The 15,713-nt window shown below is 45.1% G+C and overlaps 2 protein-coding genes across 3 annotated transcripts in view; both read left to right on the top strand.

Annotated features, from left to right (window-relative positions):
* Nucleotides 1-2,172: 2,172 nt before the first annotated feature.
* Nucleotides 2,173-4,025, top strand: LOC100027928 (transcription factor HES-5). Its single transcript, XM_001378049.4, has 3 exons — nt 2,173-2,341; nt 2,469-2,634; nt 2,894-4,025. The coding sequence occupies exons 1-3, from the start codon at nt 2,288-2,290 to the stop codon at nt 3,160-3,162; spliced, it is 489 nt and encodes a 162-aa protein (XP_001378086.1). The 5' UTR covers nt 2,173-2,287; the 3' UTR covers nt 3,163-4,025.
* An 8,349-nt stretch (nt 4,026-12,374) lies between these two features.
* Nucleotides 12,375-15,713, top strand: part of PANK4 (pantothenate kinase 4 (inactive)) — a 44,713-nt gene continuing 41,374 nt past the window's right edge. The window contains exon 1 of one of the 2 annotated variants that reach the window (XM_001366399.4): nt 12,375-12,531. In XM_001366399.4, coding sequence (XP_001366436.1) covers nt 12,408-12,531 — 124 coding nt within the window. In that variant the 5' untranslated portion in view covers nt 12,375-12,407. Of the gene's footprint in view, nt 12,532-12,771; nt 12,902-15,713 lie in introns of those variants that run through there. The other variant, XM_056795977.1, reaches the window with a different exon arrangement.

The following is a 15,713-nucleotide window of genomic DNA, read 5'->3' on the forward strand; positions in this document are numbered from 1 at the left end:
AGCTGTCTGTCCCAGCTTTCCCATGAAAGCTGAGATAATAGAGCTAGGGAATATATTCTGGGACTAATTCAATTTGGCAAGCATTTATTAAACACCTAATGTTTGCCTGGTTGACCAAGATAAAAGTCTCTGCCCTCACCTAGCCCGTAGTCTACTGGAGAGGATGAAGCAGAGAGAATATTAAGTATATAAAATGTAGAAAATAAAATCAGAGTAAAGGATTTGTCTATATTTGTCCATCACTAATACTAGGGGAATCAAGAAAGACCTCCCATAAGAGAAGGTATATGAATGAAGTCTTTCATCTCTACAGTCCAGAGATTCCAATAAGCAGAGATAAATAGGGAAAACATTCCAGTCATGGGGAACAGCTTATGTAATAGCCTGGAGGTGGGAGATGATATATTTTATATACTAGGGCAGGTAGAGGGCAGCAAAGAGATCCTTTTGGTTGCAACATGGGATATATGAGGTAGAAATAAAGAATTAATAATCCTGGATGGATTGGCCACCCACCAAAAGGATAAAGAGTTTGGAAAACCCAAATAGAGGCACTCCCTGTTTAATGGTGAGAGACTAAAGAAGAATGATCCATAAAGGTGAGAACCACCCAACAGAGCTCACTGGGAGCTACTGCATGCCCAGAGTGGTATAGAGAGTGAGGGACCCAGGAAGAATCCAGCAGATCAGAATCTTCTCAAAGACTCATTCTCTAAGGTAGGGAAAGGACAGCTGAGGTCATTTTAGGAGGGAATTGGTAACTTATTATTCACTTTGAAAATATTCTATAAAAAGAGGGAGGAGGGTTCTTAACTGAGGATAGATTGGGTATGTGAACTCAGATGGGGAAAAATACATCTTTGTGTCCATTAACTTCTAACTGAAATTGGACATTTCCTTCATTTATTTTTAATCTTATCTTTTTTTAATAAACACAACTTCTGTCTTAGAATTGATATTAAGTTTTGGTTCCAAGGCAAAATTGTGGTAATAGCTAGGCAATAATGGGGGGGGGGGGTAGTTAAGTGACTTTACACAGCTAGGGATTGTCTAGGGTCAAATTTGAACCCAGCACCTATGTCTAATTCTCTATCCACTGAGTCACCTACTTGCCTCTCCTTTGTGAATTTAAACCTTAGAAGGGGTGGCCAAAGAGGTCCATGACACAAAGGGTTAACCTCCATTCTAAAAGAATTGGAGAGGGCGGTAGAAAAAAAAAAACACTGAAACTGGGACTGGATACCAACTCTACCATCTAGGTGATCTTAGACAAGTCACTTTCTTCTTCTGTAAAATGGAGAGGTTGGACTAGAGGGACATGAAGGACCCTTCCAGCTCTAGTTTTATGATTCTATGAGCCTGTGATGACCGTTTGACCTTGGAAATGTCACTGCCCTTCCTCTGAACCTCAGTTTCTTCTTCTGTAAAATGTGGGGATAGCTAGCTGACCTCTAGGCATCCTTTCTCAGTACCGGGTCCTGTAAATGGGACAGATGTCAACGAGCCCCATGGGCAGAGAAGGTCTGAAAAGTCGGCCAACTTTTCCTACCTCGTCCCATCTTACCGCTGCCAAATAGTGCAGCCCTCAGCCCCAGTAATCAGAGAAGGAAAGCCTAGGGATAGTGCCGATAATTCGTCTATTCAGGACTCCTGGGTTAATGTCAAAGAGTGTTCCGTGTCCAAATGAAAGATGGGCTTCATCGGCTTAATCCCCCTCCCTCCCCTCCACACACACACTTTGCTTTTTTTTTTTTTTTTAAGTAAGTGGGTGGCTAGGGAATTGAGGAGGGAGAAGGGGAGGGGGAAGCTACTCCTTCCTGCTCCCTTCTCCCCCACCCCCCAGCTCCCCTCCCTTTAGCCTTCTCGGCAGCTTCCCCAGGCCTGGGAAAAGGCGACATATTGAGATGTTCAGCTCCCAACTTGGGGCCCTGCAGTAATTAAAATGATGGCCCACGCTTTCCCACAGTCCCGGCCCATCCCGCCAAAGCTGAGTTCTATTGTCCAGCGGCCTCCTCAGTCCACCTGCTCCTCTGGGAGCAGTCATTACTCCCCAGGCAATTCACAACCAATTTACCATGCCGTAATAGATGCTCTCTCCTTTGTCCTTCCAAAGGCATGGATTGGCCGGGGAGTGTGGGAACCTCGGAAGACCTCAGGCCCCATGCATTTGTATGCAGCCCTGGGGCTATAAATAGAGGCCACTCTTTCACGGGCTCTGCATCCGATAGGATTCTAAACCCGGGAGGAAGCAGCTCGGCCACTAATCCCCAGCATCCTTCCCCAAGCCATGGCCCCCAACGCTATTTCGATGGATATCCTTACTCCCAAGGAGAAAAACCGAGTAAGTATCCCCCACCTACAGAGGCTGACCGGCGGCAGGCAGCCCTGGGCAGGGAATCTGATTTCCCAATCCTTGGATGAGAAGCGGTCCACTCAGACCCCTCTCTTTTCCCCTTCTCCCTCAACAGCTGAGGAAGCCGGTGGTGGAGAAGATGCGCCGGGACCGGATCAACAGCAGCATTGAACAGCTGAAACTCTTGCTGGAGAAGGAGTTCCAGAGACACCAGCCCAACTCCAAGCTGGAGAAGGCTGACATCCTGGAGATGACCGTCAGCTACCTGAAGCACAGTAAAGGTGAGTATTTCCTGTCGCCCTTATTCCCCATTCTCCTGGTTTTCTTAGTGCGAGCGGTGCTGAATTTGACCGGCGCTGACTGGTCCAGGCACTTGCCCTCAGAACCTGAGCTTCCTCCTTGGTAAAATGAGGCAGGCTGGCGGGCTCGAAGGTCTCTAAGCCCCTTCCAGCTCTTAAACCCCTGCTCCTTGAGTTTGTGATCTTCTGATTCACGTACCTCCAGTCTAATCATCCCTCTCCCTTTCTCCTTCCCTTTCAGCTTTTGCATCCTGCCCTAAGACCTTGCAACAGGACTACAGCGAGGGCTACTCTTGGTGCCTCAAAGAGGCGGTCCAGTTCCTGACCTTGCACTCGGCCAACACAGACACCCAGATGAAGCTGCTTTATCACTTCCAGAGACCCCAGGCATCCCTGACCACTCTTCAAGACTTGAAGCCACCTTCCTCTTCTCCCTTGCCCCCTGCTGCCTTGACCAAGCCAGCCCCTCGACAGTCACCTTCTGGCAGTAACCTCTGGCGACCCTGGTAGGACCAGGAGGACTCTGGATGCCAGGGACTCGTGTTTATTTGATCCAGAGGAAAATCCAGACTTGCTTCCCAAGTCTCTGGCTCCTCTAGAATGTAGAGCAAAATGCTTTCTCCCTTTCTTTTATTGAGCACCGAGTGCTCTGTTTTTGTTTTTTTCCTTCTCCCTGAAGGATATTGATTCTCCTAGCCCAGCCAATTGGGCCAGAGAGAGGGCCATTCTAAAAGAATGTAAAGTAATGTTCCCTGAGGGATGTCTTTGACTTTCGGCCATTCTTCTGTGAAGAGGGCTTGATATTAATTGTTTAACCTGATTAAGGTTGTATTGTATTGGTCTGTACCCCAGCAATAGTAACTTCCAAGAAGTTTGTCCACATTGGCACCAAGAAGGGTCCTAGAATTTTGGTATTACATGCAGGAGCATGCTGAGAAAAATGCTGCTCCCGCACAGGACCATCCAACAGTAGAGGACATTCTTCAGAGCATGTGTCAATTTCAGGTAGAGTGTACAGGGCTGGGGGCAGATGGACTAGTGATGCCTTTTGTAAAGGCACTACCCAGTGCATATCCTCATAGGAAAGAAAGTAACGACTAATGTTGGTTTTATGATGGATGTATTTATTGGAAGCCTTTCCCAGAAAGGCTACTGTACAAATTATATTTCAGGGGTGGGGCTTGGTACCTTACTAAGGGCGGGATAATAAAAGGGAGGGAAATTGTCTCTCTGTTATGCTCCTAAAAGGATCCTGATGTTGCCCTATGTGGAGGGCATGGAATTTGTAATCAGCGTTCAAAGCTGTCATTGGACGGCATGCAGAAAAGGTCTGCATGTTGGAAATGCAAATAAATCTTTATGGTCAGTCTGAACAGTGTTTTGTTGGTTTCTCTCTGGTGGGAAAACTGATTGGGAGAGGCAGCAGCTCTTAAACTCTGAAACTTTTAAAAAGGAAACATTTACCTTCCAGTCTTAGTACTTGGAATTCTAAGACAAAAAAAGCAGCAAGGGCTAAGCAATCAGGGTTAAATAGTTTACCTGGGGCCACAGGGCCAGGAAGTGTCTGAGGACAGATTGGAACCCAGCTTCTCTGGTCTTCAGGTTTGCCTCTAACCACTGTGCTACCTACCTTCCCCCATCAGTGACTCTTGAAGAGGGGTGGGAGATATTAACTAGGGGGAAGGAAAAGAAGCAATAGACCCTGTTAATCATGCCCAGTTGGTTCTTTTATGAGAACAAGGAAGTTAATAGACTTTATCAGAAACCTTACTAAATCAGAGTGGGGGAGGGTACATGCAAAGCAAGTTGTCAACCCGAATCCTGATTTCCATCCCTAATTCCTCCTATAATCAAGTGAATAGAACAGACATTCACCAGCAGCACCTTAGGAACAAGAAATAAACCTGGCATTCCCAGGAAGGGCATTGGATTCATCAAGAGCAGGGTTCAAAGGATGGTGCTAGTGGTTTAATAGCTATATGACCTGGGGCAAGGTCTCCAGTTAGATCCAAAATGTTCTTACCCTATTAAATGGTGAAACCTATCACATAAGATCAATGGGGAGGCAGTGGGCTGTGAACCTTAAGTATATTATAAAGCTATCTCTTAAATCTAAAATAGCTTCTCTCTATATACATATATATTGATATCTATAGCTCCATCTATGCATATATGTCTAACATCCATCTACTAGCATTCATCTATCCATCTTAATTACCCAGCTATCCATCTATAATTTCTGTTTATGTCCATCCATCATCTATGTCTATCTATCTATATCTCTTTATCCATCATCTCTACCTATGCATCCATCAACTCTATCTATCTGTCTGTCTGTCTGTCTATTTCTATCTATCTATCTATCTATCTATCTATCTATCTATCTATCTATCTATCTATCTGCCTGTCTGCCTGCCTGTCTGCCTGTCTGTCTGTTTGTCTGTCTGTCTATCTATCTCTATCTATCGTATCTATCATCTATCTATCTATCTGCCTGTCTGTCTGCCTGCCTGTCTGTCTGCCTGTCTGCCTGTCTGTCTGTCTATCTATCTATCTATCTATCTATCTATCTATCTATCTATCTATCTATCTATCTATCTATCTATCTATCTGCCTGTCTGCCTGTCTGTCTGTCTGCCTGTCTGCCTGTCTGTCTGTCTATCTATCTATCTATCTATCTATCTATCTATCTATCTATCTATCTATCTGCCTGTCTGCCTGTCTGTCTGCCTGCCTGTCTGCCTGTCTGTCTGTCTGTCTGTCTATCTATCTCTATCTATCTATCTATCTATCTATCTATCTATCTATCTATCTATCCTGAAGATTGGATTTGGCTCTCCCCTGATTGTCACAATGAAGGTACTTAGCTCTTCCTTCATTGTGAAGATTAAATTGTAATCTCCTGTCTATTTTTAGATTTTAATACCCCAAAATGTAAGCACAATATTTGGATTTTAACCACAAAAAGGCATGAACACCCATTTCATACATTGAGTGGGAGGTCTGTGACCCACGTGTGAAAGAGTGGGCAGTCCTGGAGTGGAGCTGTGATTGGTAGATATAAAAAGTTAGGGGAAGTGACACAAGAGAAAAAAGGTCTTTAAAAGTGAAAGCAGAGACACATATAGATACACTTGCAGTGAAGAGAGACTTGGAGTGAAGACAGACACTTGGAGTTTGAAAGAGACACACTCTGAGTGGAGCCTGCTGGAGTTGATGGCCAATAAAGAATCTTGCTGATTGAACTGACATGTGGTGAGTGTAAAGGCTGACTTCTTTCCTTGGCCTTCTGGAGGTGTCAGCCTCCTTTCCCTTGGCTGGGGCCTTAGAATTGCTACCTGGCTCAGAGGAAGCCGGAGCGCTCTCTCTCTCTCTCTCTCTCTCTCTCTCTCTCTCTCTCTCTCTCTCTCTCTCTCTCTCTCTCTCTCTCTCTCTCTCTCTCTCTTTCTCTCTCCTTTTCTCTCTTCCTTAATTTCCTCCCTCTATTGTAAAATAAATTACCATAAATTTCATTTTACTTTAGTAATTCATTTTTGGGATTTAGTAATTAAATCCCTGGTGACCAACTAAATCTATTCAGTCCAACCATAAATTTAACACTATCTATCTGTCTATCTATCTGTCTGTCTATCTATCTTTCTATCTCTCTCTCTATTTCATTTCATCTTGTCTTAAAACTCTGCAAAGGGGTCATTTGACTTTCACAGGTTTCCCAGGTAAGAGCAGAAATGATGTTTTTTTTTTCCTTTTGCCTTATCCATACCCCCAGGGCTTTCATGCAACAACCTATCCAATTGCACTTAGTAAGAGTATAGGTTTGCAGACACCTAGTTAAGACACCCTAGACTAGAGGCAAATACCTAAGCTCCTTTTCTGTGTTGTTTCCTTGGGATTTATGAATCTGGGAAGCTAAAACATAGTTGTTGCCTATTTTGTACTTAGAAAAGTTTGCCTTGAGTAGAAAACAGAATATTTCCTTCCTTCCTTTCTTCCTTCCTTCCTCCTTTTTCCCTTTGAAAGTGAGAGGTTCTAGACACCTGAATCAAAGCAGGAAGTCACTGTTGATCCCGGAATTTGGAATTTAGGCTATGGAATGCAGTTAATCACTTTAATTTTTTTAAACCTTTATTCCTATCTTAGTAATAACTGTAAGACCTAAGGGCAAGCAAGGGCTAGGCAGGGGGACTTAAGTGACTTGCCCAAGGTCACACAACTAGGAAGGATGAATCCCAGATCAAATTTGAAATGAGGTCATCCTGACTCCAGGCCTGTCACTCTATCCACTGAGTCATGTAGCTATCAATCACTTTAAAATTAAGGCAGCAGGACTAGATTTAGATCTGAGTTGCTATTTCTCCAAAATACTTGTCCTCTGAGAAGCATCATGGTGTAAGGACTAATGAATCAGGCTCAGTCTCCTGGAATGTTGGTTCAAGTTCTGCCTCTCACAAAATACCAGCTATATGATTTTGAGGAAGTTACTTAACCTCTCTATTTTAGGCTTGCCTGCTTTGGTAAAAGGAGCTCCCTTTTCAAGGAATCAAGGAAATCCTAGATTTGGGTCACAAGACTGAAAAATAAATATTTGTTCATGTTTCTCCTGTAGAAATTGTATGGAATGAGTGCAGGGCTTTCTTCCTATTCCCTTTCTTTAAAATTCAACATTGATTTGTTATGGGCCGGAAGGATAACCTTTTGGGGTTTGGGAAGGATGCCTTTTGCAAGCATGCAATGACTCCAAATCTTAGCTTAAAAACAAAAAGAGATTTATTAATTTAGAAAGTAATGTTGAGAGTGGCCAGGAGGATAGCAAGGTAGAACAGCAAGATGGGGAGCAGTTCCCTGGGAGGACAGCATGAAAGGAAAGGCTGTTCCCCCATGGGGACAGCATGGATGGAGAGACTGTCCCCCGATAACATCAGTTCTGGGGATTTTATACATTTTTTTACAAGCGAGTCACTCAGGCATGAGGTGGGGTGATCCTACTGGGGTCTCCCTGGGGACATAAAGATTCCTTAGTTTTAGGGGACAAACAGATGTCTGATAGGATCAAGGTGTGGCCTGAAGGTGCATCTTTCTGTCCATCTAGAGGACGATCAAAGGAAGATAGTCATCTCAGGACCCTAGAGGGGTCATTGGGTGTTTTCAGGCTCAGAGTCAGGAAAAACAAGGGAGTTCCCCTGACAATAGTTCACCTGGATTTCTGGGGGTACCGTGCCCATGTCAGATTAAGCACTTACTGTATGCAGAGTATAAAAATTAAAATTAAATCTCAATAATAATTAATAGATTTTCAATCATACAAGAGCCTAAGCTAGAGTCTTATAGTAAGTATAGAGAGCTGGTAATATTGACTATCCTCAGGGAGCTTGCTAGTTTAGGTTCACAGACTTAGAAGAGGAAAGAATGAACCTCTGAGACCATCTAGTCCAACCTCTTCCTATTTTATAGGCAAGGAAACTGAGGCCAAGGAAAGAAAAAAATGACAGAATTTGAACTTGGGTCCTCTGGAACCACTGACTTTCCTCCAAGTTTACCTTTTATTATACCATTTAGAATTTTGATGTATGATTTCTGCCTGTTTTCTTCCCCAATAGAATGTGAGTATATCAAGGACAGAAATTTTGTTTTTTGCCTTTCCTCATATTTAAGTTATCATCATGTCTGATTCTTTATTACCCCATTTGGAGTTTTCTTGGCAAAGATACTGGAGTAGTTTGCATTTTCCTTTTCCAGTTCATTTTACAGATGGGAAAACTGAGGCTAATAGGGTGAAGTAACTTGCTCAGAGTCACATAATTACTCTATCTGAGGTTGGATTTGAACTTCAATCTTCCTGACTCTAGGCCTGGCACTCTACCTATTAGGCTATCTAGCTGCCCAACTATTAAGTGCTTACATTCCTTCCTTCCTTCCTTCCTTCCTTCCTTCCTTCCTTCCTTCCTTCCTTCCTTCCTTCCTTCCTTCATTACGTTAAATTTTAATTTTGAATTGCCTAGCAGTTATTGTGTCTCTCTCCTACCTCTGTATTACTGAAAAAGAAAAAGAAAGCCCATGTAACAAATATGCTTTGTTAAGCAAAACAAATCCCACATTGGCCATGGCCCAAAATGTTTTATTCTGTACATTGAGTTCATTGCCTCTCTGACAAGCAATGAGCACAATTCTTTATCATTGTCTACTTACTTTGGTTATAAAGAGAGTAATGGGTGTTTGTTGACCAACTAACCACCTGACAGATTATAGAGCCAGCAAATCTTTTCCAGGTACCATGCTTTCAGGGGACAGGAGACAGAGGCATCCTGGCTTAGAGGATGGAGCGCTGGCTCCAAGAAAACATGGGTTCAAAACTGAGCAATTTTCTGGGATTTTATAATAAACAAGTTTCCTGGTGGAAGGGGCTCCTTCATTGATGAAACCATAGATTGTGGATGGGATAGAAACTCGAAGTAGCAGAAGCCAAGAGTGATGGAGGATCTAGAGGAAAGGAGGAACGTCACCAGGAAGAAGGATCTAGCATTGATCTTACATTTTCCAAATTCTCATTCTAAGACTTAACTTCAAATTCTAGAAGTTAACAGTTACCTGTGCTGGGGGTAATGGGCATGTGGCTTGGAATAGCCATATGAAATAGCAGGAAAGGGGGTCAATGGGGAGAAGACTCCCTGCTGAATAAGGGAACTACAGAGAGAGGAAAGACAACTGTCTCTACACCAGTAGGCTTTGTCTTGTGCCCAACCAGTGACCCAATGAATCATACATTAGAAGCCTCAGAGAGGAGTGTAATAATAAAAACTGAATTTTATCAAGAACTCAGAGGTTCATTGAATTCCCTGATTTCACAGTGGAGAAAATTGATGTGCAGATAGGGAAGAGACTTGGCCAAGGTGATACAGAAACCAGAGAGCCAATCCTTGGAGGACTACAAAGTCAGCTTTCTTTCTATTGTACTATGTTCCCCAACCTGGAAATTAGACTGACTTGAACTATCCGAGTAGGAAAGGACTCTAGAAATCATCTAGATAAATCCCTTTATCATACAGAAAATGAAAATAAAAATTATATATGGCCAAAAAAGGGAGTAGCCCAAGATTATATAGTAAGTTGGTTTTAAAGAAAGGATAAAAATTTGGACTGTTGGCCCAGCATCCTATCTTTTCCTTCCATTTTCTCCTTCTTCCTTTCTTCCTTCTTTTCTCCCCTCATTCCTCCCTCTCTTTCTCCTTTCCTTCTTTCCTCCATCCTCTTTCTTCCCTCCTCCTTTTCTTTCTTTCTCCCTCTTTCCTCCTTTCTTTCTCTTTTTTTCCTTCTTTCTTCTTTCCTTCTCTTCTCCCTCCCTCCCTTCTTTCTCAGCTCCCTCCATCTCTTTCTCTGCTCCCTTCATCCTCCAAACTCTCTCCATCTGTCCCTTCCTTCCCTCTTTCCCCCAGGGCAGACTAGGAATCAGTGAAGGAAGTCAGAATCAGGACTAAAATCTTAATCCACTGACTCATAATCCAGTTCAAATTCCACTGCACCAGACTGCCTTCCTTTGGACCTCTGTTTTCTCATCCTTAAAATGGAGCTCATGAAACTTAGACTGCCTGCTGAGTAGGATATTGTAAGAAAAGTTTGCTATAAATGTCAAAAGATAGCTCCAGTATTCTGACTGTTTTTGCCTTGTTTTATTCTCCTCTTTGATCTTCCTTCAGCATAGGGCCAAGGGGCAGGTGTTCATCCTTGTAGGCACTTAATAAATGCTTCTTGATTGATTGATCTTTTTAAAGAATGAATGGGAACTGTGCCCCAACCATCAGAGTGTTGATTCAGGCCCTGTTTACACTAGACTTCTAGATATCCAGTCAGCTGAAAAAAAAACACAAAAAACCCCAAAACAAAAACCCAGGCATTTTGTTTGGAGAAGGAAGTTTTGATTGACTTTGACTTCAGGTCAATAGACTCAATTGAATTTTTAAAAAAAGTCCTTTTCACTAGACTGCAAGAAGAATTAAGAAGCTTCTCAATGAGGGTGAAACAGGAGAGTGCAAAAGCTGGCTTGAAGGCTAATATAAAAAAAAAAATTAAGATCTTGGCAACTGGTCCCATCATTTCCTGGCAGACAGAGGGAGAAGAAATGAAAGCAGTGTCAGATTTTATAGTCTCAGACTCAAAGATTACTGCAAACAGTGACTGCAACCATGAAATTAAAAGACACTTTACTCCTTGGAAGGAGAGCTATGGAAAATTTGGACAGCATATTAAAAAGCAGAGACATCACACAGGTCTGTAAAGTCAAAGCTAAGCTATGCTTGTTTGTTTGTTTTTTCCCCCCAGAATTGATTGGATTATAAGGAAAACTGAATGCCATAAAATCAACCCTTTCAGACTGTGGTGCTGGAGAAGATTTTTTTAATTGAATTTTTTATTTTAATAACAAATTTCCACATAAGTTTTCCAAAGTCATAGGATCCATATTGTCTCCCTCCCTTCTTTCCTCTTGCCTCCTCCAGCTGACAAGCCATTCAAACTGGGTTATACCCAGTGGAATTGCTTGTTGGCTCCGGGAGGGAGAGAAAATAAATCATGTAACCATGGAAAAAGATAAAAAATGGAATTAAAAAATAAAACAATCTGGATTATACATATATTATCACATAACACATATTTCCATATTATTCATTTTTGTAAGTGAATAATCTTATAGAACTCAAACCCCAAAACATACCCAAATAAACAAGTGATAAATCATGTTTCCATTTGCATTCTTAGCCCAGCTGTTCTTTCTCTGGAGATGGATAGAATTATTTTTCCTAAGTCCCTCTGCATTGTCCTGCATCCAACCAAGAGAACTTTGTACTCAGAGACTGATACATTATGGCATGATTGAATGTAATAAACTTTTCTACTAGCAGCAATGCAGTGAATGATGTAGGACAATCCAGGACACACCATAAGGAGGTGTCTGACATCAAATTTGAACTCAGGACCTCTCCTCTTTGGATGTGGCTCTCAATCCACTGCGCCATCTTGCTGCCCTCCTTACACATTTAATTGATTGACTCAGTTGTCTAGTTGTCCAGTCCTTGGATAATTACATTAATTCAGGTGGGAGAGTGTTCTAAACGCTCTCTGGAGAGGGGAGGAGGAAGAATATATTTGGAAATCAAGGGGATGTAAAAATAAAAGATGGCAATGAAATTCAAAGAAAATAAAATAGAAACAAAAAAAATTCAGTCTTGGACTGCACTGAAAAAAGGTGTTATATCTGAGACTTAAAAAGGCTAGTTATATTATCCTTTCTTCTCCTCTGAACCCATCTCCAACATTGTGTCATGATGTAGGTGACAATTTTTAGGAAGAACACCGGTAAACCAGAGAGACTCCAGAGAATGATAACCAAGACAGCAAAGGGTTTAAGTATATCTCAGATGAAGACTACTTTGGGGGCAGAGGTTCTGAGTTCAAATCCTAGTTCTACTTAAGTGGGTCCCTTTCCTTCTCTCTTGTGCTTCAGGACTTGACTGGGTGGTCCCCTTCTATTGTTTTCAAAGTAAGACGGAAAAATTCCTTTCAAACCTTCTCCCAGGGCTGGCCGGAGTCAGTCTTGAGGCTGACCAGGCGGAGTCGCCTCTGGCTTTAGGAAGAAAGCTAGGGGAGGCAGCGAGCCTGGCAGGGCTCATTAGCATAAACAATTCGGAAAGGGGGTGGGGCTATTAGCATTCAAATATATGCACATATATCTGCATGGCTGATGAGGCTGGCCAGGCAGATTCAAAATGGCGGAGTGTGGAGCGAGCGGCAGCGGCAGCAGCGGGGACAGCCTGGATAAGAGCATCACCCTCCCGCCCGACGAGATCTTCCGCAACCTGGAGAACGCCAAACGCTTCGCCATAGACATAGGTAGCGGGGAAGCCGGGGGGTCTGGGAGCGGGCCGGAGTGGAGGGGACTGTGGCTGTCTGTCCCCGGTACCGGTGAACTAGGGGGAGGTGGGGGACGGACGAAGGGCGGGGGAGAGGAGGAGAAGCGGGGAGGTGGGGAAAGCAGTGGGAGGGTAATCGCATGGCCTCATGGGATCTGTAGTTCTCTCGGCGGCTCCCGGGCTGGCCGCCGACTCACCGTGGGACTACCGATCCCAAGGGTCCGCACTCAGGGCTTGGTGAATGAGGCACGGCGGGAAATGTAGTCCTCGATCCCTGCCCGCGGGGCTGGAGAGGCGGCCGGGAGACTACCAGACCCAGGAGGCTGCGGGGCCTGGCCTGGCCCGGCCGTGTGAGACCCGGCGGGAGGGGGGCGACCGAGTGGGGTGGGGGGAGGGAAGAAGTAAACAACAGTCAGCTGGAATGCAGGAAGGGCCCTCCACCCCGAACCCCTCTCCGCCCCCCGTCCTTTACCTCCTTCCTTCTCCTGTCATTTATTCCCCTCTCCTGGGCGGGGCGGCTTCTTTTCTTCAGGGTCCTTCACACCCCCACCCAGGCCCCTTCATTCCTCATCCCGTTCTTGTACTTTATCCCTCGCTTTCCCCTACCGTCATTTATCACCCTCCCGGAGGGAGCTCTTCACCCTCCCTCTGCCCCCCAGGGTCCCCCAGCCCTTTGCCTCCCAGTCATTCCCGTTTCCCAAGGACTTTCTTCATCCCCTCCCTCCCCGCTTCCCATCCACCTAAACTGCCCCCACCCCCCACCCAGGGTCTATCCCATCTTCCCCGGGTTCAGCCACAGTTCCCTACTTCACCCATTATTACCTCCAGGCTGGATTCCCTCCTCCTTCACCGCCCCCTACTCCATACTCTTTCACACACACACCCATTTAGCCGCTAGCCCCACCTCCCTAGCCATTCCTCCCTCCATCACTTTATTCCTTCTACCCTTTCTCCTCCCTCAGCGACTTTCCTTTCTCCCCCTCCCAAATCTGCAGGCCTCTTCCTTCTCCAGCTTCCAGCCACTATTCCCTTCGCCCCAAGATCCACCTCACCCTCCCATCTCTCCTGGGTTAATGAGCCATCGAGGTTCTTTTAAGTGTTTTCTATGGACTAGTTACTGGTTTGGAAGCGGCTTCTGGCCTCCAGGAGTTCCCATTTTAATGGGGGGAGGCCCTGGCTTCTGGGATCAGAGCTGACCCTTTAAGGAAGCCTGAGGTGAGGAGGGAGAGCTCTTGGAGCTGGAGTATCAGGGCTGAGTGAAGTGCCTCAGGGCAGGGCCAGCCCAGCTGGGGTCTTGATATCTGATCCCAGAGGTGATGAGAGGCCTCTGGGGTTTATGGAGTGGGAGAGCAACATAGTCAGCTAGGAAAATCACTTTAGTGGCTGGGATTTAACCACTGTTCTTCCAGGGTCCCCCCCTCTTCCCCCAAACCACTCTACTCCCTCTATCCCTCCATTTCCTGTCCAGCCTCAGTCCCTAACCCCCTCATGCCCCCATCCTGGCCTAATATTCTTTTCCCCTCCTAGAATCTGGCCACTATTTCTCACCCCACACCCATCCTCCTTCCTTTCCCACCAGGGCCCAGCCACTATTATTCTCACCTCCCAGCCCTCCACTCCCTTGGTCCAGCCACTATCCCTTTCCTCTTCAACTTCCAACACCTCCCTCCCACCCCCATCCAAATCTCCCATCAATTACTACCTGCATCACCTTGGGCAAGTCACTTAAAGCCATGTGAACTCAGTTTTCCTCAAATGTAAAATGAGAGGGTTGACCCAGATATGAATGACCTCCAAGGCCACTTCCTGCTCTGGATCTGTCAGCCTCTGATCCAGCCACAGATCTCCCCTTTCCCTGTAGCTCACACAGGTCCTGTGGGAGCAGCACCCCAGAAAGGGGTGGAGTTTTAGTTGCCCCTGAGTTTATACCTTCAAGGCTGAGGATTTAACTGTGTTTTAGGATTTAACTCCTTTGAGTAGAATTCCTTTACTCACAGTCTGTTAGTTCTCCCTCCTTGGGAGGGGGGAAGGTAAAGAGGACAGATGACACTGGGCAGGTGGGGGACCTCAGTTTCTAGGCTCCACTCAAGGCCACATATATTTGTTAAGGACTTACTATGTGCCAAATGCTGGCTTCTGTCTGATTTATTGGCTTCTTGGTTTCCCCCCAGTGAAATTGTGAACAGCTATTCACAATGGGGTGGGGGCTTCCTTGGGGGGAGCTCAAGACTAAGATCTCAGTGCCTTAGAGTGACCTGGCTGGTTAATGGAGATCCCCATTTTGTTGAGGGAGTGGACAAAGGGGGCACCATTTCCCTGGTTTGGGTAGTTTTGCACTGGTTCCTAAAGGGGAAATCTCTGGATGGGTCCCTCATCTTCTGGGAAGCAGCCCCAAGGCCATCAGGAATGCCACTATCTGGGCTCTTTCTCTGCCATCCTTGGTGAACAGAAGCCCTGACTGGCCTTCCTGTTTTGGAGGGAAGTTCTGCCTTGGGTCTCTTCTCCCTTCTAAGCATGGGGCTATTTCCTTTTTCCAGATGCTCGTAACAGTGACAGAACAGCGAGGAAGGTTAGGCACTGCAGACTGGCACCCATTCTGATCTCCTCTGACTTTGCTTTAGAAACAACAACCCTCCTCTTGATTACCTGAGAGAGGAGTAGGTGTAGGGAGGCTGAGTCCTAAACTGAAGCCTCTGAGAGGCGAGCATTCCCCCTGAATTCCTTTGGGGGGCTTCCCTAAGAAGTCAATATAAAAGGGGGGGCCTGCCTTGGGCCAATCCGTGGAATTGGAGGAGGGGATTATGGCAGAGCCCCCCCCCCCCAAGAAGCTGAATGTGGTTTGGTTTTGTTTTCTCTTTTTAGGAACTGTAAGAATAGTGATTAAACAAATAGAAATGCCTGTCAGCTTGCTTCTGTTGTAGCTGGTTTAAAAATAGTCCATTGTCTCATCCTGTAAACACCTTGTCTGAATGAGTAGCCAGACCATTGGTGTTACTGATTTCTAGCAATTGGAAGTGGCTTATAGTGAGTGCGATCATGGCAGGCTCCCTGAGGAGGCTGACAATTCCATGCAGGGATGTTGAGGCTCCCTTGCGTTCAGGGGCATTTTCCCATTTTTGATTGTGATGAGTTTAGTAACTTGTCACTGGGGCAGCGGATTTA

This window comes from Monodelphis domestica, chromosome 4 (assembly GCF_027887165.1).
Source record: "Monodelphis domestica isolate mMonDom1 chromosome 4, mMonDom1.pri, whole genome shotgun sequence".
Lineage (NCBI taxonomy): Eukaryota > Metazoa > Chordata > Mammalia > Didelphimorphia > Didelphidae > Monodelphis > Monodelphis domestica.

Bases quoted from the DNA above. Each gene is read 5' to 3' on its own strand.
- LOC100027928 (XM_001378049.4), top strand. From the start codon at position 2,288: ATGGCCCCCAACGCTATTTCGATGGATATCCTTACTCCCAAGGAGAAA. The intron at 2,342-2,468 runs GTAAGTATCCCC...CTCCCTCAACAG, and splicing joins CTCCCAAGGAGAAAAACCGA to CTGAGGAAGCCGGTGGTGGA. The intron at 2,635-2,893 runs GTGAGTATTTCC...CTTCCCTTTCAG, and splicing joins CTACCTGAAGCACAGTAAAG to CTTTTGCATCCTGCCCTAAG.